A 25,426-nucleotide genomic window follows, 5' to 3' on the forward strand; every position below is an offset into this window, starting at 1 on the left:
CTATGCTCTTCACAGACATGCAAACACAGAATCTAGGCCTCCCTCCCAGATCCCTCATGAGTCCCTGGAGGGTAACTGCACCCGGGTCTGTGTTCACACTCTAGAGACCTGAAGACAAGAAGTATGGGAAAGCTCCTGGGACACTGAAGCTGAACACTCAACACAGATTACAGCTAGGTCTCCCCCCTTGCTTCGGCAAGTCTCTCTGAATACAACACACCTGTTTCTTTGTCAACACTTCAGTATCTACCCGCTTCATAAAAATGCCCGAGGAATTGAGTTGCCCCTCTGAGTCACCTGACAGCATCTTCGACAGTGCAGATCCCCAGCCGTCACCAGCAGAGGTTAGAGTTCCATTGGTCTGGGAGTGGCTTGGTCTGCACTGCAGGCGATTCTGATGTTAGTCCAGGTCAGCTGCCAGCTCTCCCCAAAAATCTGTGTCCATGGTGTCTCTATCCCTTAGGTCACTGTGAAAGTTTTAAAATAAGCACCAAGTTCTTTGACACTCCTCTCATTAAGTGGTAGGTTCCATCCCCCACCCCTGAATTTCTTAGTTCTCTCAGGATCTGGCCAGCACAATGCAAGAAGCCTAAACCACATGGAGAGGCCACACCAACAGGGCCAACCGAGCTCTGCCTTTGAATCTCCTCAGCCTGGCCCACTGGCACCATCCACGCAGTGAAGCAGCCTGCAGTCATCGAGTTGCCCCAGCCTTTGGGTCTTTCCCAGCTGAGTGCCAGACATCACAGAGCAGAGACAGTACAGGCCCTCCATGTCCCATTCAAATTCCACAAAGGCTAAACTCATAACTTAAAAATTATTGCTTTATTCCATTTAGTTTTGTGATATTTTGTCATATAATAACTTGAATGGTTCCAAAAATGCTTTCTCAAGAAATATCTGTTTGTAGCCAGCGCCGTGGCTCACTAGGCTAATCCTCCACCTTGCGGCATCAGCACACCAGGTTCTAGTCCGGGTCGGGGCACCGGATTCTGTCCCGGTTGCCCCTCTTCCAGGCCAGCTCTCTGCTGTGGCCAGGGAGTGCAGTGGAGGATGACCCAAGTGCTTGGGCCCTGCACCCCATGGGAGACCAGGAGAAGTACCTGGCTCCTGCCATCAGATCAGCGCGGTGCGCCGGCCGCGGCGGCCATTGGAGGGTGAACCAACGGCAAAGGAAGACCTTTCTCTCTGTCTCTCTCTCTCACTGTCCACTCTGCCTGTCAAAAAAAAGAAAGAAAAAAGAAAAAAAAAGAAATATCTGTTTGAATGCAAACATATCACTTGGAAAGGCAAATTCCTTCAGAAGCACATACATGGATGCAGAAGACAAAACAATAGTTGCTGTCTTGTCTCATGGACACCAAAGCATCATTTGGCAGAGACACAGGAATGATATCTGGCACAGCAGTTTAGATGCTGTTTGGGATCCTCATATCCCATACTGGAGTGCCTAGGTTCAAGTCCCAGGGACTCCACTTCCAATCCAGCTTCCTGTTATTGCACACCCTGGGAGGCAGCAAATGATGCCTTAGGTACCGGGGTCCCTGCCACCCATGTTGGAGATCCAAACTGAGTGCTGGGCTTGGGCCTGGCTGCAGGCACTTGGGAAACAAACTAATGGAGAGACAATGACCTCTCTCTCTCTCTTCCTCTTCCCCACCCTGCCCGTCTCTATCTACCTGCCTTTCAAATAAAATGAAAATAAATAAAATTAAAATATAAATATAAAATATTAAAATAATAATATAATAATTATAGTAATATAATAATTAAATAAAATATTGAAATATAAAATTAAAATATAAATATATTAATATATATATACAAGTTGCTTCTAGAAACCTGGAGACAGAAACTTGGCACACCTTGAAGACAGCATGGATAACAGGAAAAGATGCATTTAAAGGACAGATGAGGCAGGATAGCAAACTCTAGGTTTATCTACTTCAGTTATATTTGAGGCTGCCTCTGTCATCTCTCAGATCTTCTCCCACCTGAGTTGCTGCTCATGACAGTTTCCCAAATACACCAGACTAATGTCAAAAATCACCTCGAGATCACATGGTAACTCTTGTCACAAGGCAAGTTGGGGAATACTGAATTGCAGTGGTTTAAAATTAAATGCAGAACAAAACAGCAAATGTGACACTCTCTCCCCCACACACACACCAGAAAAAAAATCACAGTTCAGCAGTGAAAATGAGGTTAACACAAAAGCTTTGTGTTTGTCAAAAACCAATAGAACATTCTGGTGGCCTTGGACCCTAAGAATCCATAGACAAATCCCAGCCAAGTCCAATTACAATGATGTAGAGGAAGAGGTTGAGGATACTGGTATTCAATTGCCAGCCAGACACTGCTAGTTAATATGAAATATTTTAAATCATAAATGCCTCCAATAAAGAATAGTCAACATTTTAATTGATAAAACATATAACAAGTTAAACAATCATATTCTTGGTCTTATTCAAGCTGTTGTTCAGGGTAAGTAAAACTGTCGGAGTAAAACATGTAACCTAGACCCTCTGGGATAGGGAGAGCAGAGACGTATTAGGCTCACAACCATGAACGAATTCTACTTTAGTAACTAACACTGATATCTACATAATTCCCAGCCTCAAAACCACCCCAAACCTCATTGTTTGCAGAAATGAACTGTCTCAACTCAGATTGCTGGTGTTTTCTATCCAGCAATATATTTATAGTCTTCTAAAGAAATTGGGGGGGGGGGTCACTAATGAAGTCACGATAAGTACTTATGCCTCCCAAGTTCTGTATCCTAGTGATACTGTGTTGATCCCTATCAGTGAACAATTTATCAGTCCCCAAACCCTAGTCCCTACAGAGAATGATAACAACTTAGTTCCCTTTGAGCCTGTTTATTTCTCTTGCCTCTAGAGGCCCTTTAAGAGTTAGATGGGGGTGGCCAGCACTGTGGCATAGCCAGTAAAGCTGCCGACTGAAGTGCCAGCATCCCCTATGGGTGCAGGTTTGAGTCCCAGTTGCTCCACTTCTGATCCAGCTCCCTGCCAATGTGCCTGGGAAAGCACTGGAAGATGACCCAAGTCCTTGGCCCCCTGTACCTGTGTGGGAGACCCAGAAGGTGGTCTCCTGGCTTCAGATCAGCTCAGCTCCGGTGGTTGTAGCCATTTGGGTAGTGAACCAGCAGATGGAAGACCTCTCTTTGTCTCTCTCTGCCCCTCTCTGCAACTTGCCTTTAAAAAAAAAAAGGGTTCGATAGTGCTATTTTCTGAAGTAAAATTGACATCTGTCTCTACGCATGTATTGTGACGGACAGAGTAAAATATCTGCAACAATGGCATTTGTATTGATGGATACTGGAACTACCAGGCAGTTGTGTGGCTGGCTTACCAGTTAAGCCACATCCCTAGAGGAGTGCCTGTGTTTGATACCTGCCTTAGGCTCCTGACTCCAGCTTCCTGCTAATGCAGACCAGGAGGCACAGGGGTAGACCAAATAATTTGGTTCCTGCCACCCACAAGGGCAACCTGGACTGAGTTCTCAGCTACTGGCTTTGGCCCAGCCACATTCTGGACACTGAGGACATCTGGGGAGAAAACCAGACTATGTGGGTGCTTGCCATCATCTCTTCTCCTCTCCAATGAATGAATGAATGAATGAATGTTTATTTATTTATTTAAATACAGGAGTTCCTTGTAACATTGCTTTAGAAGCCTAATATCCCTCCCTAGACCAGTGGCTGTGCATAAAGAACTCAGATTATAACTTCAGTGGCAGAAAGGGGCATAAAGTCTCCCTGATCACCTCTGGCTTGTCTGACTTTCTGGCCAAGCACTCGAAGACCCTGGGTGCTCACTGCCTGTGTTGTTCGCTCTCTGCCTCCCAGGGACGTGTCTTACACCAGTGTTACTGCACTGCCGTCCACAGGCCTGGAGCACCTCAAGGAACTGATAGCAAGAAACACTTGGACTCTGAAGAAACTTCCACTTTCCTTGAGTTTCCTACACCTCACACGGGCTGACCTTTCCTATCCGAGCCATTGTTGTGCTTTTAAAAATCAGAAGAAAATCAGAGGGTAAGTGGCAGAGACCCAGGCCCGCATGGAACCAATTTCTAGGTTTGAGGAAGAATCTCTGTGGTTTGAACAGAGAAGAATCTCTGCGGTTTGGCCAGCGATTCGGTGCACTCAGAGGGGTTGCAGATGAGAAATAAGGACAATGTCGGCGGATTGAAGTAGAAGAGGGAATCAGAGATAATGTAGCAGAGACAGGGGTGACCCGCTCATGTAGAACCCTGTCAAGGTTACACAGCCATGATTTCTGGCTTCTAGATGCAACATGGTGCCACAGCCATGAGGGCAGGCTTAGAGACAATACAAAGGATTGGTTTACCCGGTTGGTTTGGACTTTGTGATTATCATAGATCACTGGTTTCCTGCATGTGGACTTTTGAGTCAAGTGCCAGTTTCTAGCTGTGTTATCCCAGACTAGTCACTTAACTGCCTTGAGCCTTTGGAAATGGAGATCATAAAGCTACTGTTTCACAGGGATTTTTAGAAGACTAAATGAGAAACTGAACAGAAAACACTTTGCAATGACATGGGTGGGCGTACTATCAGATTGCTTTAAAGGCTGCAACACAGGGGCAGTCTTCATTTTTTTCTCCATGCTTTCTCTGAATCTTGTTTTCACCTACATTTTAATCTGCGTATTTATCCCTTTATGTCCTGTACAACCCCCTGTCCTCCTAACTCCACCTTCATTTATCTCTTATTCAGTCCCCCTTGGCTTCAATATGAATACAAGTATCTACTGGTTGAGTTTGACACTGACATTTGCCGTTGGGAAAAACTCAAGATCTAGTTGTGGGAGCAGAAGCAAAGAGAAATGTTGTGCAGAGTAGCCCACTATAGATACCCTCAATGCAGAAAATAAGGAGTGGCTTTGAGGGTGTTGTGAGAGACCCTAAACTGACACCAGGTGATGAAGAGTAAGAAAAGACCAGGGATGGGTGAGAGGCTCAAGTAGACCTAAGGTACAGACTCCAGATTTCTCACTAACCTGCAGAGGTCAGCACTAGCCAGTCCATTAGAAATTTTAACCCGAATCCAACAAACTAAAATCTTTCCATCAGCTAAACCAAGTTGAAAATGTTCTTTTGTGATGAGTCTAGTGAGCTTGGCAAGAAGACAAATCTTTCTTTCGTGACCATGCCTGAATGATTGTGTTCTTTTATTCATTGGTTCAGCAAATATTTCTTGAGTACCTACTATGTGCTTGGCATTGTCCTATCCACAACATTGAACGGGACAGACAAGAGTCTCTCTTGCATTTTGTTTACAGTCTAAGGGAGGAAACAGGCAGACAAATAAGGAAAAAAAAAAATCAGTGCTGGAAGGAATTAAACACAAGGGTGGGACAACTTGGTAAGAAGGAGAAGGAAGGTTTCCTCTGAGAAAGGGGCATTTGACTTTGAATAATGAGTAGAGGCAGTTTTAAGTTTTTCAGGCAAAGAGAACACAGAGGTGTAGCTCTGAACAGGGATAATAACAGCAACGATAACCAGCACACATATGGCACTCACAATGCTACAGGTGCCACTCTAACAGCTTTAAAAAGGTAAGTCTATCTAAATCTAAACTGTATTTGAAATAACATTCTCACTCCATTTTACAAGTGAATAAACCAAGGTTCATAGATTTGCCCAAGATGAAACATCTAGTACATAGCAGAGCCTGGCTCCAGCAGCCATGTTTGTTTGTTTGTTTGTTTTTTAAATCACTGCTGTTCTTGACTCGGTTGTAGCTGAGAAATGAGACCAGTGTCACTGGACACTGGACAGTAGGACAGGGGCAGTGATAGAAAATTATGTAGGAGAGACAAGTTCAGACAGATTACATAGAATTTTACAGCATCATGTATATCATATTTTTCTAAGTGTTATGAGTACCATCAGTTTTTCAAGCAGTGAATCACTTCTGTTGCTTTATAGAATCCTTGAGTCACTGATGTGTAATGACAGCAGTATCCGGAGCCTGCGTCAGAGAAAATCTGTGGATACCTTGAACGGCCCCATCTACCAGGAATATGAAGAGGATCCCCGAGAGAGCAGTGTTGGGTACAAGGAAAACTCCAAGTTCCGGGACACTCACAGCAACTCACATTATTACGTCTTCTTTGAAGATCAAGAAGATGAAAACACTGGTTTTGGCCAGGAGCTTAAAAATCCCCAAGAAGAGACCCTACAGGCCTTTGACAGCCATTACGACTATACTGTGTGTGGAGACAATGAAGACATGGTGTGTACCCCCAAGTCAGATGAGTTCAACCCCTGTGAAGACATCATGGGCTACAAGTTCCTGAGAATTGTGGTGTGGTTTGTTAGTCTCCTGGCTCTCCTGGGCAATGTCTTTGTCCTGTTTATCCTCCTCACCAGTCACTACAAACTGACTGTACCACGCTTTCTCATGTGCAATTTGGCCTTTGCAGATTTCTGCATGGGGATATACTTGCTTCTCATCGCCTCCGTAGACCTCTACACTCACTCTGAGTACTACAACCATGCCATTGACTGGCAGACAGGCCCCGGGTGCAACACAGCTGGTTTCTTCACTGTCTTTGCGAGTGAGTTGTCGGTGTACACACTAACAGTCATCACGCTGGAACGTTGGTACGCCATCACCTTTGCTATGCGTCTGGACCGGAAGATCCGCCTCAGGCATGCATATGCCATCATGGTTGGGGGCTGGATTTGTTGCTTCCTTCTGGCCCTCCTTCCTTTGGTGGGAATAAGTAGCTATGCCAAGGTCAGCATCTGCCTGCCCATGGACACTGAGACCCCTCTGGCTCTGGCATATATTGTCTTTGTTCTGTTGCTCAACATCATTGCCTTTGTCATCGTCTGTTCCTGTTATGTGAAGATCTACATCACAGTAAGAAATCCGCAGTACAACTCTGGGGACAAAGATACCAAAATTGCTAAGAGGATGGCTGTGTTGATCTTCACAGACTTTATGTGCATGGCCCCAATCTCTTTCTATGCTCTGTCAGCACTTATGAACAAACCTCTTATCACCGTTACCAACTCCAAAATCTTGCTGGTTCTCTTCTACCCGCTTAACTCCTGTGCCAACCCATTCCTCTATGCTATTTTCACCAAGGCCTTCCAGAGGGATGTGTTTATCTTGCTCAGCAAGTTTGGCATCTGCAAACGTCAGGCTCAAGCATACCAAGGCCAGAGAGTTTCTCCAAAGAACAGCACTGGTATCCAGGTCCAAAAGGTTACCCAAGACATGAGACAAGGTCTCCCCAACATGCAAGATGTCTATGAACTACTTGAAAATTCCCACCTCACTCCAAATAAGCAGTGCCAAGTGTCAGAAGAGTATAAGCAAACTGTTTTGTAAAACTGATCCTTTGGTACACTCACAATGGTAGGGAAACTTAGGAAACTCTAGTTTCTTGAACATGCATTCCAATCCCATGCCACAGTCAACACACAGCTGGCCTAACCCTTGCTCAGGAAATTTTTCAAGGGGCAGGATCTCATCTCTGGAGAGTACTTTGTATTACACTAATCATTGCCTCCAAGAAGGGAGACAGGCAACTAGTGGTATATCTGAATTCCAGGTAACATAAAAGCAATCTATACTCCCTGGAAGACTTTTCTTGATGCTAAGTTCAGAGGTGACATTGTGTAAGATGTTCAACAAGTATCAACTGAACAATGTCAACATTGACCTTCTTACTGTTATATAGCATTTGTTCTAAAGATTCAGCAAATGAAAAATGCTATTAATTTAATTGATGACCACAAGATAAAATCAGCCCCAGGTTGGCTCAATTTCATGTCCCCTACTACAAGAAAGTTTGAGTATCTTAAAACTTAAAAGTGAAACACAACTAGATGCCATGCATGGAACAGTTATTATTAGATACGATGGAAGGGAAATGTCTAGCTTTGAGTTGTGGGTAGTTTTTTTTTTTTACTCTGAAACTATTATTCATCTCTTCCCAAGGATCTATCTGATGTGACATCGCTTTTATGTGTTACCTGGAAAAACTGGTAAATTTTCAAGTTAGGTGACCTAGCACACTAAGAATTACTCTTACTGGCTAGCCTCACAGCATAAAAGATATGAACTCTAGAAAGTATTCCTAAGCAGCAACAACTGGGAATGATGGACAGAGCATCCTCAGTCACTGTTGATGAATACAGCAGGCTGGACACCAGTTACCTGAGAGTCACTGTGTCGCAGAAGTTTGTTGAAGTAAACAGGCTCAATGACCTCCTCCAGTTTTAAAAATCTATGTATATCCTTTTCCCTCAGAACATGTTCCCCGGACAAAAAGAAAGAAGAGTACTAAGTAGAATCTGTTTTTCCTAGCTTGTAGAACTGCTGACTCCTTCTCTTTGGCATCTAGACATACGACCCAGGATATGTTTTGTTTCATTTTTGGCCACAATGTTTGAGCCAAAAATTTTATTTAGCGACTATGCTAGTTTGTTTGTAAATGATCTAATTAGTAATATACACAGCTACAGTCATCAGAACAAAACAGGTTGATATTTATATAACAAAAGTTGATGTTGAAAATTTTGGTTATTTGGAGTTGCTGTGTCACAATGTAGACTCTCTTCAAAACTCCTGTCGTCAGGGATTCATTTCTTTACCTAGCCATTTCTAACCATGCTAAAACTGTCAAGAGAGATTTCTTCTTTTCTGTAACTGCCAACTCTTCCCAACAAAGTTCATCACTGGACGTAAAACCTATACTCCCCAACAGGACTTCCTGATGTGAACTAGGAACTTCATCCCCAGAGGGGTTCTCCAAGTTAAAAGTCACAATAGCCTCTTTATTTACTGTTGGTGGAATCTCCAAGCAAAGGTGGCATTTGCTTCTCAGAGCTCATGAACCACACCATGAAATCAAAATCCTTCTGTCGTTTTAAGTCTGGGATGGGGGATGGGTGTTTTAGGAGTAGGGTGAATGGGCCACCAGATGTGGTCCCCACATGATTCCCCTGGAATTTCTCCACAGTATATCCATTCCCGATTAGTGTTGAGACTTGCTTGTCCTAACAGACAAACTATAAACACCTAAAATCATGACTTCCAGTATTTCTCTGCAATTACTGAAGTTAAACAGATGTGTTAGCTTGTGGCATGCATTTCTCCCCTGTAACATTCTGAAATATCGCATCTTGATAAATGATGTGTTTTCAGTAGCTGAACTAATTCTAGGAAACAAAGTCCTAGAAAAAATCACTTAAATAGAATTGTTACTAAAATTTATGTTCACAGTGCAAAATAAAGTTCTTGTAAAATGATTTTGTTCAGTCCTAGTGAGTTGGGTGTTTTATTTAGGTGCAACTTCTTAGTTTCTTTGAGGATTAATTACACTTGTTAAAACTAAAGAGGGGAAAAAGCAATTGATATATTTGCTAGTGAATCCAAATTAATCAATTGTTGACTATCAATGACTAACTTATGGTTGAAAAAACTTACTGTTCACGAGTGGGATTAAGATTCATTGATAGGTCATGATGCTAAGAGGTTAAAAAAAAAGTAAAACAAGGTATCAAGCAAGCGATTAGTATTGACATTAAGTATTCAAATAGTGCTCCAGTGAGGCTAATAAATCTGTAGGTCCTCTTCAGAGTTCATTTTACCTGGCATCTTTCAATTAACAGAAGAAATTCAAATCAGTGAAAATGAAATCCCATAGGCTAATCAAAATAGATGTCATGAAATCCATACCCTAAAGCTCATACATGATGCTCAAAGAATGTCTCACAAACACCCTCAAAGTCCATCAATTCTTGGGGCTGGTGTTGGGTATAGTGGGCAAAGCTACCACCTGCGACAGCAGAGTCCCATATGGGTACCATTTCATGTCCTGGATGCTCTACTCCTATTCCAGCTCTCTGCTAATGGCCTGCTAAAAACAGTGTTTGGGCCCCTGCCACCCACATGGGCAAACTAGATGAAGCTCCTGACTTCTGCCTGACCCAGCCCTGGCTGTTGCGGCCATTTGGGGAGTAAACCAGAAGATGGAAGATTGATCTATCTGTGTCTCCCTCTATCCTGTAACTCTTTCAAACAAATAATAAATTCTTTAAAAAAAAGAAAAAGTCCATTGACTCTTACTTTACTGCACAACAGAAGTAGCCAGTTAGAAAAGAAGAGTATAGGAGTTTGGTGCTGTGGCATAATGGGCAAAGCACAGGCATCCCATATGGACACAGGTTCGACTCCTGGCTACTCCACTTCTGATCCAGCTCTCTGCTAATGGTCTGGGAAAGCAGCAGAAGATGGCCCAAGTGCTTGGGTCCCTGCACCTGTGTGGGAGGTACAAAAGAAGCTCCTGGCTCCTGGCTTCAGATCAGCTCAACTCTTGCTGTTGCAGCCATCTGGGGAGTGAACTAGCAGATCAAAGATTTCTTTCTCTGTTTCTGCCCCTGTCTCTCTGTAACTCTGCCTTTCAAAAAATAAATAACTCTTTAAATAAAAGAGGAGGAGGAGGAGAGTATATTATAGGGCAGCACCATGAGAGTATTAATAAAGTAAACTTGAGGGCAAAAAAGAAAACTATAGTCACAAAATTTTTTTGAAGACAGCACTGACACTGTGAAAACAATACTCCTATTGGTTTCCAGTCTTATTGGTAAGGCAAAATGACATTACCACACAATTACAATAATCTCATTCAAATGCCTAAAAGGGCAAGAAAAACTAGGTGGCAGCAATGTGTTTCTTCTAAAAGCTGAAATAACTTTGATTCGGGCTGAGTAGGGAAAATATGTGCTGATTTTGATCATGGGAAGACACCAGGAAAACAAAGGAGGCTCTGCTTGGGTGGGCGAGAGTTAAGAGAAAAGTTTTCAGTGAAAAGCCTAGAGAAAGAAGAGAGGCTCTGTGGAGTGGCAAAGACGGTGTGTACAGGGAGCAACTCCTGTGACACCACCAGTGACTCCCACGGTGGCTGGAAGGAAGGTCATCTTCCCAGAGTGAGGGCAGAGGAGTCCGCAGAAGCCCAAGCTCCACCGGTGATGGTTTCTGGGGGTAAGCTTTGCAGTCCCCACTGATTTTGAGCCCAGGTGGATGAGTTGGTGGGGGGCAGGGCATTCATTCAACTCTGAATGGATGGCACCCTGGTTCCCTCTCCACCTGCCACCAAAGCACCCAGGGACCAGTCGGGAGAGTGCCATCTTCCCAGAATAAAGCTAGTGGAACCTGGCCTGGAGGGTTGGTAGAGGGCAGAGAATCAAGAGACACATGTAAGATATGGAAAAGGATTACAGTCAGATTTATCTTTTAACAACCACCTACTAGAAGACAATGGAGGCTCCAATTTATCCTATTTATCATTTAACAACCACCTACTAGAATTATTTATCCTATTTCTCATTTAACAACCACCTACTAGAAGATAATGGAGACTCCAATGCCTTTGGAAAAAATATATTTTAAACCTAGAATCCTAAACCCAGCCAAATTATCATCAAAATTGAAGGCAAAATGATGACGTCTCTCTCTCTCCTTCTCTATGTATATATGCTTAAAGTTTATTTACATTGGCCAAATCATCCAAACTTGGAAATAAGCGAAAAGAGTGTTACCTCAGTGCAGTCTTGAACTTCTTATTATCTTGTCTATTTTACAAATCTACAGGAACAGAAATTTTTATCGGATAGAGATTCAAATAACATCTGCATTGTTCTCAGCCCGGTGAACATTAGCCAGTTTTGTGTCTTGCCTAGCAGCCTTATCCTAACACTTATATTTTGCTCTCATATATCTAGCCTCTGAGGTACTTTCTGGATCCGTTTTTAACATTTTAGTTGTTTTCTCATTAAATTAAAAATTGAATAAAATCTTTGACATGTGCCTGTTTTATATCTGCATGACATTTATTTGAATATTTCCCATAGTCTTTTCTGAAAAAAATTACTTGAAGTTATATTTCACATGAAATGCTATTTTCTTCTCAATGGATTCTTTAAAAAAATAGATTTGCTTATTTATTTGAAAGACAGAGTTACAGAGAGAAAGAGAGAGAGAGAGAGGTCTTCCATCTGCTGGTTCACTCCCCAGATGGCCACAACAACCAGAGCTACACCATTCCAAAGCCAGAAGTCAGGAGCTTCTTCTGGGTCTCCCATGTGGGTGCAGAGGCCCAGGGACTTGTGCCATCTTCCATTGCTTTCCCAGGCAACAATTAAAAGCATGACATTTAAAGAAACTTTCAGAATGGTTAATTTGATCAGATAATTGAGTTAGACATTTCAAGTTCTAAGAGGAAGAGGCAGGTATCACAGTGAACATGATTTGAATAATAATCTAGCCACTACAAAGTATAGATTTTTAGGATGTGACAAATCCAAGTCAGTGAATTTTAAAGTATGTACCTGTAGCGGTTCTGGAAAGCTAACCACTAAGAAAGTAAAACTCCAACACAATTAGTTCCACTGGTCTGCCTAATCAGAATTTTTGTTTCCCATTAATGCATTGCTGTAAGTTGCATAAGGAAAATTAAGCAACTAATCGTCAGCTGTTATATTAATGTAGTAAGTCAAAAGTAAAACTTTGAACTGGGAAACCAAGACTATTTGTATAAACAGCTTCAAATCAGTCACCCACAAACATTTAGTGTAATTGTGGAATCTAGTTTGGGAATTTGGAAGTACTCGGGAATGTTCTGTTCCATTTATTGAAGTACTTCAGGTGGAGAAAGCTTAGGGAGGAGATAGGTAATTGTTATGTGACAGTACAAAAAAATGGCTATCTCATTCGTATGTCTCTCACTCTTGAAAAACAGTATGATTCCTTGTGCCCCACTCAGGAGGGATTAGAGTCCCAAGGCACTATGGAGCTAGTTTACTGGTCTGGAAACCATGCAATGATGGATTAGCAATTCAATATAATGTGATTTTAAAAGTAAATTATTTTAATTGACAAATCATAATTGTATTTACAGAATATAATGTGATATTTTGCCATATGAAATGTTAAATCAAGCTAATTAGCCTATCCATCAATTCACTTACTTGACATTTTTTGTGACATTTGAAATTATGCACAGTATTATTATGGGCTATACTTGCCCTGCAGTGCAATAGATCTCAAACTTACTCTTCCTCTCCAGCTGAAACTTTGTAGTGACTGCCAGTGAGTCCTCTCTCCCTCAGTCTCCACCCTGCCCACCTTCTTGTTACTCTCATTCAACTCTCTCCTGTGAATTCAACTTTAATCAGATTCCATGTGTAAGTGACATCATGCAGAATTAGTCTTTTTGTGCATGGCTCATTTCACTTAGCACAATATCCTCCGTATTTATCCATTTTACCTCAAATGGCTGAATTTCATTCTTTTTCAGGGGTTAGTAGCATCCCATTGTGTACTGATGAAGGATAGCAAGAGTTGGTAAGGTTTCAGAGAAAGAAATCTTGTACATGGTTGGTGGGAATATAAATTTGTACAGTCATTATGGAAAATAGTATGATGGTTCCTCAAAAATATTAACAACCATTCAATCCAACAATCCCACTCCGGAGAATAAATGCAAAGAAGTTACTGTTTTGAAGGGATAATTGCACGTCAGTGTTCATTGTACTATTGTTTACATCAATGGGATTTAAGCATAGAATTCTGGGGTGTACATTTGGTGCGGTGATTAAGACACCGTTTGAGATACATCCCGTATCAGAGGGTGTGGGTCGGAGTCTTGGCTCCACTTCCAATTCCAGCTGTCAGTTTACACCCTGGAAAGGCAGAAGGTGATGGCTCAAGTACTTAGGCCCCTTCCACCCATGTGAAAGACCTGGATTGAGTTCCTAGGTCCTAGTTTCGGCCTGGCCCAACATGGCCACTATGGGCATTTACGAAGTGGACCTGCAGATAGGTGATGTTTGTCTCTATTTATTTCTCTTTCAATTAAATTTTAAAAATTGAAGAAAAAACTCATTTCCAAAAATAAATAAAACACAGAATTCTGGTCATTAAGGAATTTACCACTAAAAAAAGCACTATCCACTCATTAGGCAAGAAGTATTTTGACCAAAATCTATTTTTAACTTATTCCTTCTTGTGTCTCAGTTTTCTTTTTCACAGGCACAATAATTTCAGGATTAACACCAAGGATAGTTGCCACAAGTTGAAAAAGAAAAGCCTCATTTCTCTGGGAGAATTTTTAATCTCTCAGCAAGAGGTCTATCAAAGAAATAAGGTAAAAGTTTGAGAGAAACTAGTATCATCTATTTCTTTTTTAGACAATCTGCAGTTTAAATTCTATTACATTCCATCTCAGATCCTTGAGTTCATGGGAAAAGGTTGCTGGAATGACAGTAGACAAACTTAGATACTGTCACACTAGATACTGACAAATGACTTACAGGTCTTTCCAAACACAGGACTCCTTGGATTTGTTATTAATAACTAATAGAAGCATCATGTTCTATTTGCTCTCAGATATTTTTCAAAGCATGCCTTAAGCACTCCAACAGGAAAGGAACTAGGAGATGTATTAATAGCTTCAACAAATGTTGGAGAAATGAGATACCCTGACCCATCAATGCCATAGTCCTGATGAAAGGGGAGATGCCTGACTTCAGACCTGTTTTCACCATCTGTGGCCAACTCTGGTGAAAGGGAGAAAGCGAGCACACACCTCTGGCACTCACAGGTCTTCCCAAACATCCAAGTTGCTACTTGATCTCACTTTAATTGGTGCAGTTGAGCCTCTAGTGACAGCAGTACTCAGAGGGAGTTCATGTACTTTCTTCTGTTTCTTTGACTGTTTGCCCATCCAGCCTCTATTGTAGTCTTAAATTCTTTCTGAATCCACTCGAGCAGTAACCACACTCTGTCCTACATCTGGACGATTCTGCACTTACACCAATCCCTCTATCCTATCCCTTCCTCTCCTAGTCCCAATACCCCTTGGCAATCTATTCCATTCTGTCCCTCCAAAGTCCTGAAAAGCACAACATCTATGCCTCCGACTTCCTATGAATGCAGACCTGGGAGACAACAGGTGATGGCTCAGGCGGTTGGGTTCATTCTACTCTCATGGGAGGTCTGGACTGCGTTCCCAGATCCCAGCTTTGACCTCAGCCCAGCCCCAGACATCATGGGTGTTTGGGGAAAGAACCAGTAAATGAGAGCATATGACCTTGCACCCCCTTCCAAATAATTTTAAATTTTTAAGAAAGATTTATTTTTTATTTACTTGGAAGGCAGCATTAGAGAGAGAGAGATAGACAGAGATCTTCCATTCTGGTTCTCCCCCTCAAATGGCTACAACAGCTAGGGCTGGGCCAGGCCAAAGCCATGAGCTTCTTTCAAGTCTCCCTTGAGGGTGCAGGGGCCAGAAGACTTGGGTCATCTTCCACTGCATTCTCAGGCACATGAGGAGTGAGCTAGATCAGAAATGGAGCAGCCAGGACTCAAACTGGTGCCTTATAGGTATGCTGGCATTGCAGACAGCAGCTTAACCTGCTATACCACAGCTCTGACCCTTATAATTTTTGAAAAATATGATTTAAATAAAAAACAAAGGAGAAGGCAGGCATTGTGGTACAGCAGGTTGAGCTGCCACTTGAGGAACCTGCAGCCCATATTAGAGTGCTGGCTGAAGTCCCAGCTACCTCACTTCTAATCCAGCTTCCTTCTAACGCACCTTGGAAGGTAGCAGATGATGTTCCAAGTGCTTGGGTTCCCATCACCCACGCAGGAGACCAGGATGGCATTCTTAGCTCTTGATTTCAGCCTGGCCGAGCCTCTATTGTTGTAGCCATTTGGGGAGTGAACCAAAGGATGGAAAATCTCTCCCTGTCTGTCTGTCTCTCTCTTTCTTGTTCCCTCGCTCTCTCACTCCATCACTCTGCATTTCAAGTAAGTAGCATGTCTTTTTAAAAATTAAATTAAAATTAAAGATTAAAAAAGGAAAGGGATTGGCAGTAGTTGACACTGTAGCTGGGATAAACTGAAAAGCTTTTTAAGCATATTCCTCACAGACAAGCAATGGAAACAGTGAGAAGGTACAGAGATTAGCAGTGAGAATGGTTGAGTGTTTCAGAATCAGAGAAGGTGACTACATGTCAGACAAAGAAACTTGAGGGAATTGGTCACAATCACGTGTCCCATCTACTGAAAGGGAAACACAGATGTGGTGCAATGAGAAGGCCGTGCTAAGATGGTGCTGGCGAGTGAGCGTTCAGATACTCAGGAAATGGCAGCGGAACCCACCTGGCAAAAGAGCCTGCCTAGCAACAGGCAGTGATTGGTTACAGCATAAACCGCCCCTTGACCAGATTGGCTGGCTTGGCAATGTAAGCTGCTGCACCAACTGAAATAAACGAGTCTGTAAGCTGCTTACCTCTAGCCCGTTTTCATTGGACTCCTGGTGTCTGTGTCGTGACTCCACGCCACTTGCCCCGACTGTGCTTCTCCTCTCAGAATGAATCCACAGCAACACACAGGGACTAATAATTCCATACTTGTACAGCTGACTCTTTCACACATTGGTTAGAATTGCCCACCATTTCCAGAGAAAGGTTCTGTAACTTTTTGATAAGTGAACAGCAACCACTACAAAATCAATGGTTGGAAAAGTCAGCCAGAAACAACTAATTCACTTGTTTCCTTTAAGGTTTTACTGAAAAAACCTCAAATATGCCAGCTTTGTCTTACAGAAAGTTCTCTTAAGTACTAATAGATATCTTAATTTAAATGATAATGAAGAGAAGGCTCAATTTGTTCATTTTTCAAGGCTGAGCACATGGAGACACCAGCAGGGTAGAAAATCAGTAGACTGTCTAATGTTGGTTTTAATTCCACAGCAAAATCTGGAAATGTCTTTTGAAAATTTTCCTAAGAACCTGATTGTTTCTGTGTTTTTTTGGCTTTTCATTTATAAAGTCTTCCAAGAACTGTCAACAAAGTATTAGGTGGAAAGTGAGTGTTGAATGACTTAACAACCTCTGATTCATTTCTGAGTAGGCCTTGTTTTCTCTGGCTGTGCTTGCCCTGAATAACCCAGGAAACACAAGAACAGAGAGGGAGAAATTTGTGTTAACCTTAACAAGTCGAGTTACCATTGAGGACAGTACTTAAAAGAAGTTCAAGAACTTTGTTCTGCTGCTTTATCTGTTAGCCCACCCAGTCTCCATATTACCCATAAGTTCTCTCCAAACCTACTTACCCTGTAACCAAAATACTTTTCAGGGGACAAATCAGCATCACCTTTTTTGACAATAAAATTTCTTTAAGTGAGGTTAATGATGATAGTTCTTAGATCAGTGAAAGGACATTGAATGTCTCTGTTTCAGGGAAATTTAATAAAAAAAGGAAATCAAATAATTAGCTTCTTTCACAGAATTGGGTCATACAATTCATCCACCAGCACCACCACCTCCCATAGGCCTTCTAAATTCAATCGTGGCAAAAAAAATAAAAACAAAACAAAACAAAAAAACTCTGCCAATTAAACATAAAAAAACATTTTACAGCCAGTTATTCTCACTGAATTATTATTATGTTATCTGTGCATATCTCACATCTTGTACAACTATTGTAGATGTAGATAGCCATTTCCCAGAAAATGGAATATAGATTCTTCTTTTCAAGTTATTATAAAACGATCATTCTTGGATTGTCCTTCTCTCAGGAGCCCCAGTCAACCTATAACAAGCTTGTGGTTGCTTTTCCCACCCTAAAAAAAAAGCCTAGGGGCTACTATTGTGGTAGAGCAAGCAAAGCAGCTACCTGCAATGCTGGCATCCCATAGAGATGCTAGTTCAACTCCCAGCTGTGCCACTTCCCTTCCAGTTCCCTGCTAATGACCTGGCATAACCATCCCAAGATGGCCCAAGTGTTTGGGCCCTTGCCACACATCTGGGAGACCCAGATGAAGCTCCTGGCTCCTGGCTTTGGCCTGGCCCAGCCCTGGTCATTGTGGGAATCTAGGAAGTGTACTGGTAGATGGAATATCTCTGTCTCTTCCTGGAGATTTTCAAGTAAATAATTTTTTTTAAAAAAGTCTAAGGGCTGGTGCTGTGGTCAGATTAAGCTGCAGCGTGGGATACCCACATCCCATATTGCAGTGCCTGTTTTGGGTCCTGGCTACTCTGCACTTCTGATCCACCTTCCTGCTAATGTACAACCTAGGAGGCTGCATGTGATGGGCAAGTACTTGGGTTCCTGCAGACCTGGATTAAGTTTCCAGCTCCTAGCTTCAGTGTGACCCAGTCCCAGCTGTTGTAAGCATTTGGGGAGTAAAGCAGCAGACAGAAGATCTCTCTCTCTCTTTCTCTCTCTCTCTCACTCTCTCTCTCTCTCTCTTATTCTGCCTCTCAAGTATTTGAAAATAAACAAACATTTTTTTAAAGTTGGCTTGGCTTTCCCATCATTTCTTTGGCTCTGTTATCAAAAATCTAAATGAGAGAGAGAAAGAGAGAGAGAGAAAGTTGTTTTCACTCACTGTGGCAAATCGCTTCTCTCTCATTCTCTGTTAGACCCAACCCAATTGGGTTTTCAATCCCACAGTTCCATGGTAACCAATCTTTTTTTTTTTTTTTTTTTTTTTGACAGGCAGAGTGGACAGTGAGAGAGAGAGACAGAGAGAAAGGTCTTCCTTTGCCATTGGTTCACCCTCCAATGGCCGCCACGGCCGGCGCGCTGCAGCCGGCGCACCGCGCTGATCCGATGTCAGGAGCCAGGAGCCAGGTGCTTTTCCTGGTCTCCCATGGGGTGCAGGGCCCAAGCACCTGGGCCATCCTCCACTGCCTTCCCGGGCCACAGCAGAGAGCTGGCCTGGAAGAGGGGCAACCGGGACAGAATCCGGTGCCCCAACCGGGACTAGAACCCGGTGTGCTGGCGCCGCTAGGCGGAGGATTAGCCTAGTGAGCCGCGGCGCCGGCCATGGTAACCAATCTTGTTAAGGTCACCCATGAACCTATTTTCAGCCAGTATTTTCCATGCTTGATTTATCAGTAGTACTTGACACAAGTTTTCACTCCCTCTCCCACTGATATACATTCTTACCTTTATTTCCAGGATACCAAAATACTCTGGCTTGCCCAGTTACATCACTGACCACTTTTTTTCAACTGCTGTTGCCCTTCTTTTCTTCCCATTAACTTCTTATAATACCTGGGAATCAGTCCTTGGTTTTTTTTCTCTTCTATCAATACTTACTCACTAGGTGGTCTCATGCAATCATAAGGCTTGTCATTAAAAAGATTTATTTACCTACTTAAAAGGCAGAGTTACAGAGAGGGAAGGGTGGAAAGAGACAGAGAGAAAGCCTCCTTTTGTTGGTTCACCCCCTAAATGGTCACAATGGCCCGGGCTGGGCCAGACCTAAGCCAGGATCCAAGAGCTTCATTTGCATTTCCCACATGCGTGGCAGGGGCTCAAACACGTGGACCATCTTCCACTGCTTTCCCAGGTGTATCAACAGCGAGCTGAATTGGAAGTGGAACAGCTGGAGTTTAAACAAGTGCCCGTATGAGATGCTGGAATCACAGGTGGTCCACTGTACCTGCTATGCTACAATGCCAGCCCCCAAGACTTTGAATACTATCTGTATGAAATGATTCCAAAATGTGTATTTCTACACTAGAGCTTTCTCCAAGCTCCAGATTTGTATATCCATCTGCCTTGCCGTCTGCACTGTGATCTCTAATAGGCACCTCAAAGTCATATCCAATACCAAATGCCAGGTCTTTTACCACAAAACCAGCTTCCCCTCAGGCTCCCTCACCTCAGGCTGATGGCCACACATCCTTCAAGGTGTTCAGACTAAAATCATGAAGTCCGGGTTATTTCACTCCCTTGCTGTCAGGCCAGGCCCTATTGATTCTCCCGGTCCCCGTGGAGGTGAGAGGAAGAAATGCGTGCAGGACTGCGGCAAAGGGTGCCACTTGGGTAGCAGAGATTTCTCAGAGCCAGGGCCCTTGCAGATGTCACGAGACCACAGGGGCACTGCAACACTGACCACATGGAGAGAGACCTTAACATTGTTGTCCACGTCCAGCACTACGAGAACATGGATATGAGAACCCCCATAAATAATCTGCACACCACACAGATGAACAACGCTGTGCCCACCTCCCCTCTGCTCCAGCAGATGAGCCACCTGCATTCGTATCCCAACCTGGGACAGATCTCCAGTCCCTACGAGCAGCAGCCACCGGGCAAAGAGCTCAACAAGTACGCCTCCTTAAAGGCAGTCGCTGACAAGGTCAATGACGACTTCTATTCGAAGCAACGGCGCCTGGCAGAGCTGGCCACCAAGGGGAACCTCCCTCTGCACCCCGTGAGAGTGGAGGATGAGCCTCAGGCCTTCAGCCCTGAGCACGGCCCCGCCAAGCAGAATGGACAGAAGTCCCGCACCAACAAGATGCCCCCACACCCCCTGGCCTACAACGCCACCGCCAACTTTAAGGGCTGGGACCCCAACGAGCAGTCTCTCCGGCGGCAGGCCTATGGCAACAAGAGCAAGCTTGGCACGGCCGAGCTGGGCTCCAGCAACCCCTTGGGGACTCGCACCCAGCACTACCCACCCCCACAGCCATACTTCATCACCAACAGCAAAACGGAAGTGACTGTCTGAGCTTTGCTACAGGGAGTTCCCTGGAGACCACACTCAACTGAGAGAGGCAAAAAATCCCGGTCCCTACCTTTCCTATCCTCCTGTCCCCCAAACACACACCCACACACTCTCAACAGGAACCCAGTGTAGACCTACTGGTGACAGAGAATCACGCTTTCCCTGGGTCACGCCTAACATGCTTCAGCAGGCAGCTGAGGAAGACAGGAGCATGGACATGCAGCAATACAGCAAAGGGGAAACGGAGGCACCCTCTTAACATCGGGCCCAAGGTGGCGGCCAGCTCACACGCCCACACCGTGGGGCTAGTCTTTCTTTTCCTCCTAACTGGAAACTGAAATCTGTGATGGCAAAAAAAAAAAAAAAAATTAAAGTAGCACAATTTAGAGAAATTGTCCATGTGAGCACATGCACTATTTGCCACGTGCTGTTTTTTTGATAAAAGAGCCAGGGTGAAAGGGGATAGAGAGAGGGTGAGGCTGTGTACAGAGAAGCATGGATGTCGGAAGAATTGTTCTGGGAGAGATTCACCTACACCGAAAGCATTGTTTTCTACCCCCAAGAAGAGCTGATGTGAACACCAAGTTTTAATGAGTACGAGGCAGGAACTGGACCCCCAACCATATAGGGATAGGACTTTTTCATATTGTCTATGTTGACAGCAAAAAAAAAAAAAAACCTTTCAAAAAAATAAAATAAAATAAAAGACCCTGAGCCCATGGATGGGGGTCAGGGATGGGGAGGAAAGAACTTTTTGAGAAGCCCCCGTGATGACCGTGACAATGGAAATGGGAGGCCCAGGCTTTGATGGCGGGGAGAGGGTCTAGAATATAAAGGGACACTTTTTCTAAAGACAAAACATAAGCCCTTTACAAAACAGACACGAACCATAAATTAACCTTTGTCCAACATCTTCAAGAGTTAGGACGTTGTCTACAGCTGACATCAACAACACAGAATACCCACCGTCGGAAAAGTCAACAGGAGGTGAGGTGGGGCCGATCCTGGCTGTCGCCGTCACCTCCCAGAGCTGAAACAGTCCTCCAGGAACTGCCTGTCTCCACCTTCCCCTCCCCTTCAGCGTGTTGCTTCTGCCGTGCCAAACTTCTCCTGCTTTGGACTGAAGATGTCATCAGCGTGGGTGGTGCCTTCAATGTTAACACATTAACTGTTGCATGACAGTCTTGTTTCCAAGTGTAACCTGTGTTCTTTTAGCCTCCTTCCTCCTGTTTTTTTTCTGCAGTAGTAGATGTTTCCATTCTTCTTTGTAGGTGAGCCCACACTATTACACCTTTGAAGGGGGCGGCTGCAATGTCGGGGGACCTAAGTAAGGACACACTCCTAGTTCCCACCATCTTTCCAAATGACCTCCCGGGTATTTCAACCCATCCTCCAACCCCACCCCCAGCCAGAATTTCCTGAGGGCTTTCTCAGATCAGTTCTCATACTAACCAAGACCATGCTCCTACAAGTTCTTTTTAGTCCAGTGGAAGCCCAGCAGGCCATGGAAGAGGAAGAGATTTTCATTTAGCGAGAGCTTTGGGACTCACCCCACAGGTCCTCACTAATTAATGACTAGGTACTTCCGTGAGACCCACAGGCCTCCGGGGTCAGAAGCTGGGCAGACAACACTCTGAGCGTTTCCTGGGATCCTGAACTGCGATATTCTGTCTCACCTGTCTGTCTACCCTGGCATCATAGAATCAGCCAAACCAGGTAATTCTCCTCCTCACTCCCAATAGATATCAGGACACCAACGATGCATTTCTTCTCTCTGGGCCTTAGTCTCCTGTCTCGAACATGGGGAACTGAGGCCAAGTGGAGCTTTTCCAGCTTTTTGAAACAGCAAAAACTCTGCCTATTTTTACAAATGAAACCTTGCGAAGAACCTGCCGTAACAGATCACCATGTGTAAAGAGGCTTGGTGCTGTTTAGAGGAAGCAGGGGTCAGAGGTTTAGTGCCCACCTTCCTGGCCTCCTTGCTGGAACCCTGACCCCCGAAATACTGCTGAGTGTGGTCGGTGTTTCCTTGGCATTGGTTACTGCATGCCTGTGGCACACTTGGCATATCTGTGTGTCACCATGACAATATCTGTGTCTAAACTGACTCATTCTTAATACATTTTATTTTTAAAAGGAAAATTTCCTGCCTTCATCACCAATAGAAAACCAGTATCAATCTCCATAAATAGAAAGTAAGCATAAAAATAAGTCCCAAGGCAACAAAACAGCAATGATTAAATTCTAGCTAGATACAGCTGCCTGGGGGAGGGTCTGAACCTAAAGCCTGGTTCATTCTCTCTCTCTGGGAGATGAGCAGATGTTAGAGTCGTTGAAGACAGCAGCATCCCATGGAGGCCTCTTGCTTGAAGTCATCAGATAGACTGAAATGTACATTAAAAGGAACCACATCTCTGATCCATGTGCTACCCACTGGAGTGTTATGTCAACTGGTGACACATAGCCCACACTTGAGCAAAGACAGAGTTGACTTATTGGAGGGGTTCCCTGTAGCTCAGTTCTGTCATCTTTGCTGTTTGCCCTCAACCTGTTTCATCTCATTCTAACCCCAGCTGTCATTCAGGGTCTTTCTTAGTCTCTGAATCAAGGATATTGTATTTCTTCTTCATGCCCCTTCTTTGATGAGCCAATAGCATCCAGCGAACTTGGCTCCTTGGTGTCTGCATTTGTGATTTTGCCAGCAAAAGTGCCAATTGATCAATGAGACGTAGCGGTGACGAAAGCCCAGCAGGACGGGTGCTTGCCAAGAACTGCTGTCCGAGACAGATACCCCTTGGAGTTTTCTTAGTTTCATTACCTTTCACTAGGCTTTGAGAGATGCACTGGATGGGGAAGGTCTGTGTATCCATTGGCTTCTGCCGGGGGCATGTGCACAGACCTGAGGATGCTGAAAGACAACATGACCCATGGAACTGTCTAGGAGTCCCGTGTTCCAAGACAAGGATCCCATAGCCAGGATGTGGGGAATTGGAAAAGCCGGAACACAGCCGAGAGAAGGTCCTCTCCTTGTCCCATGCCCTAGAGGCCTCTACTTCTTGCCTTTAGTTGTCTCCCAGTTCCAGCCCACTGGGGCCAGAGTCTGACATCCTCTTACCCACCCTAGGAGACCCAGCCTACGTCCACCTTGGGCTCTGCCTGGCATCCCCATCTAACTCCCCCACCCCCAGTTTATTTGTGTAAATGGAGCATATTTTCTGTGCAAATATTTTAGTAATCGTATGTTCTGCAAGTAAACCTGTGTTAATACTGTCACAACTGCAGAGTTTATGATACCAATAATACTTCCTACAACAAAGAAAAAACATTTGTTTTCTAAGAATGTTTATTTGTAAACATATGTATTCACTATATTAATATGAATTTCTTACCTGGCAATAAAACTGATCACATGTGAAAAAAAATAAAATAAAATCATGAAGTCTTCCTTGGTTCTTATCTTTGCTTCATACCCTCATACAAACCAACCCTTTTTGGCTTAACCTCCCAAATATTTGTAAGGTTTGGGGATTTGTCCTGGTGGTCAGGACACCCAGATCCCACATTGGATTCCTGCTTCTGGATCCTGACACCAGCTTCCTGCTAATGCAAACCCTAAGAGGTAACATAATGATGGTTTATATAGTTGGGTTTTTGCTTCTCATGTGGGAGACATCGGAGTTCCTGGCTCCAGCTTTAGCCCTGGTACTGCCCCAGCCATTGCATGCATTTGGGTAATAAACCAGTGGATGGGATCTTTTTCTGCCTCTCAAATTTATTTTATATATACATATATAATAAATACACACACATATATATATACAAGCATGTATGTGTGTATGTATATATATCTAGAATGTGGCCACTTCTTAAACATTCGCTGCTATTTTCCTGGTCTGGATTATCTGATTACTATCCTCTCTCTTCTTTGGACCTCTAATCGATCTCCATTGTCCCAACACAATCTATTTGAGGAGTTGACAGACTACTTCCCAGTAGTAACATTGGGTCCATTGCCTTTGTGTGTACAACCTAACTGCCAAGGGTGTTTTTCATGAGTATAAGCTAAGAGTGCTTTTGGAAAAAAAATCAAAAGAAGAATATTCGAGGCACAAAGTTAAGAGTTAATAAATAATGCTCCTGGCTGCAGGTGTCAGCCTGGTTCCATCCTGGCCACTGTGGCCACTTGGGGAGTGAATCAATGGATGGAAGATCTCTCTAACTCTGACTTTCAAATAAATAAATAAATCTTGAGAGAGAGAGACAGACAGACACCGACTTAGATCAGGTCATTCCTCCACACAAAGTCTACGACTCTCCAGTACCCTCAAAGAGAAAGCCCAGCAAGGCCCCTAAGATGCAGTCTGATTCCTCTCGGCTCTTGGCGCCTGTGAATCTCCCCTGTGCTGACCTTGTTCCAGCTGCTCCCACTTCCTGCTGTTCCTGCACCAACAAATTCCTCGAGCAGACCCTTGGCATCGGCTCTTCCCCATCTAAAAGGTGTCTCTGCCATTGCTGTTGGGACACGTCTCTGACCTCTGTGAAGCCTTTGCCCCGATGACCACCTTTCCTGATGACCCTGATTTGAAGTTGTAACTTGTTCCATGCTGCACTGCTGGTTCCTTCACACTGCTCTATTTTATATGTTTTTTTTTTTTTCTGCTGCATTTATCACCTCCTAACAACTACATAGTTTGCTTCTTTATCATGCTATGATAAATATAACAGAATTTATGCTCCACAAGAGCAGACATTTTTGTTTGATTCCTTGGCATATCCCAAAAGCCTAGAATAGTCCCTGGCACACACAAGGTGCTCAGTAAATATTCTTT

At 43.7% G+C, this 25,426-nt stretch overlaps 1 protein-coding gene, 1 long non-coding RNA gene and 1 pseudogene across 3 annotated transcripts in view; 2 read left to right on the plus strand and 1 right to left on the minus strand.

The window, feature by feature from the left end:
* The window catches only part of TSHR (thyroid stimulating hormone receptor), a 163,989-nt gene extending 154,677 nt beyond the window's left edge, over positions 1-9,312 (plus strand). Inside the window, exons 10-11 of the mRNA XM_002719619.6 lie at positions 3,869-4,057; positions 5,974-9,312. Of these exons, the coding sequence (XP_002719665.4) occupies positions 3,869-4,057; positions 5,974-7,387 (1,603 nt within the window). The 3' untranslated portion in view covers positions 7,388-9,312. The remainder of the gene's footprint in view (positions 1-3,868; positions 4,058-5,973) is intronic.
* Positions 1-25,426, minus strand: part of LOC103351677 (uncharacterized) — a 45,403-nt gene that overhangs the window by 10,815 nt on the left and 9,162 nt on the right. Inside the window, exon 2 of the long non-coding RNA XR_016226829.1 lies at positions 298-467. This is a non-coding gene — a long non-coding RNA (uncharacterized LOC103351677). The remainder of the gene's footprint in view (positions 1-297; positions 468-25,426) is intronic.
* LOC103351703 (protein shisa-9 pseudogene) lies at positions 17,543-24,039 on the plus strand (annotated as a pseudogene). Its single transcript, XR_016226828.1, has one exon. The product of XR_016226828.1 is annotated as a protein shisa-9 pseudogene (transcript).

Source organism: Oryctolagus cuniculus, chromosome 20 (genome assembly GCF_051225735.1).
Source record: "Oryctolagus cuniculus isolate XC-2025 breed Fujian yellow rabbit chromosome 20, ASM5122573v1, whole genome shotgun sequence".
NCBI classification, from domain to species: domain Eukaryota; kingdom Metazoa; phylum Chordata; class Mammalia; order Lagomorpha; family Leporidae; genus Oryctolagus; species Oryctolagus cuniculus.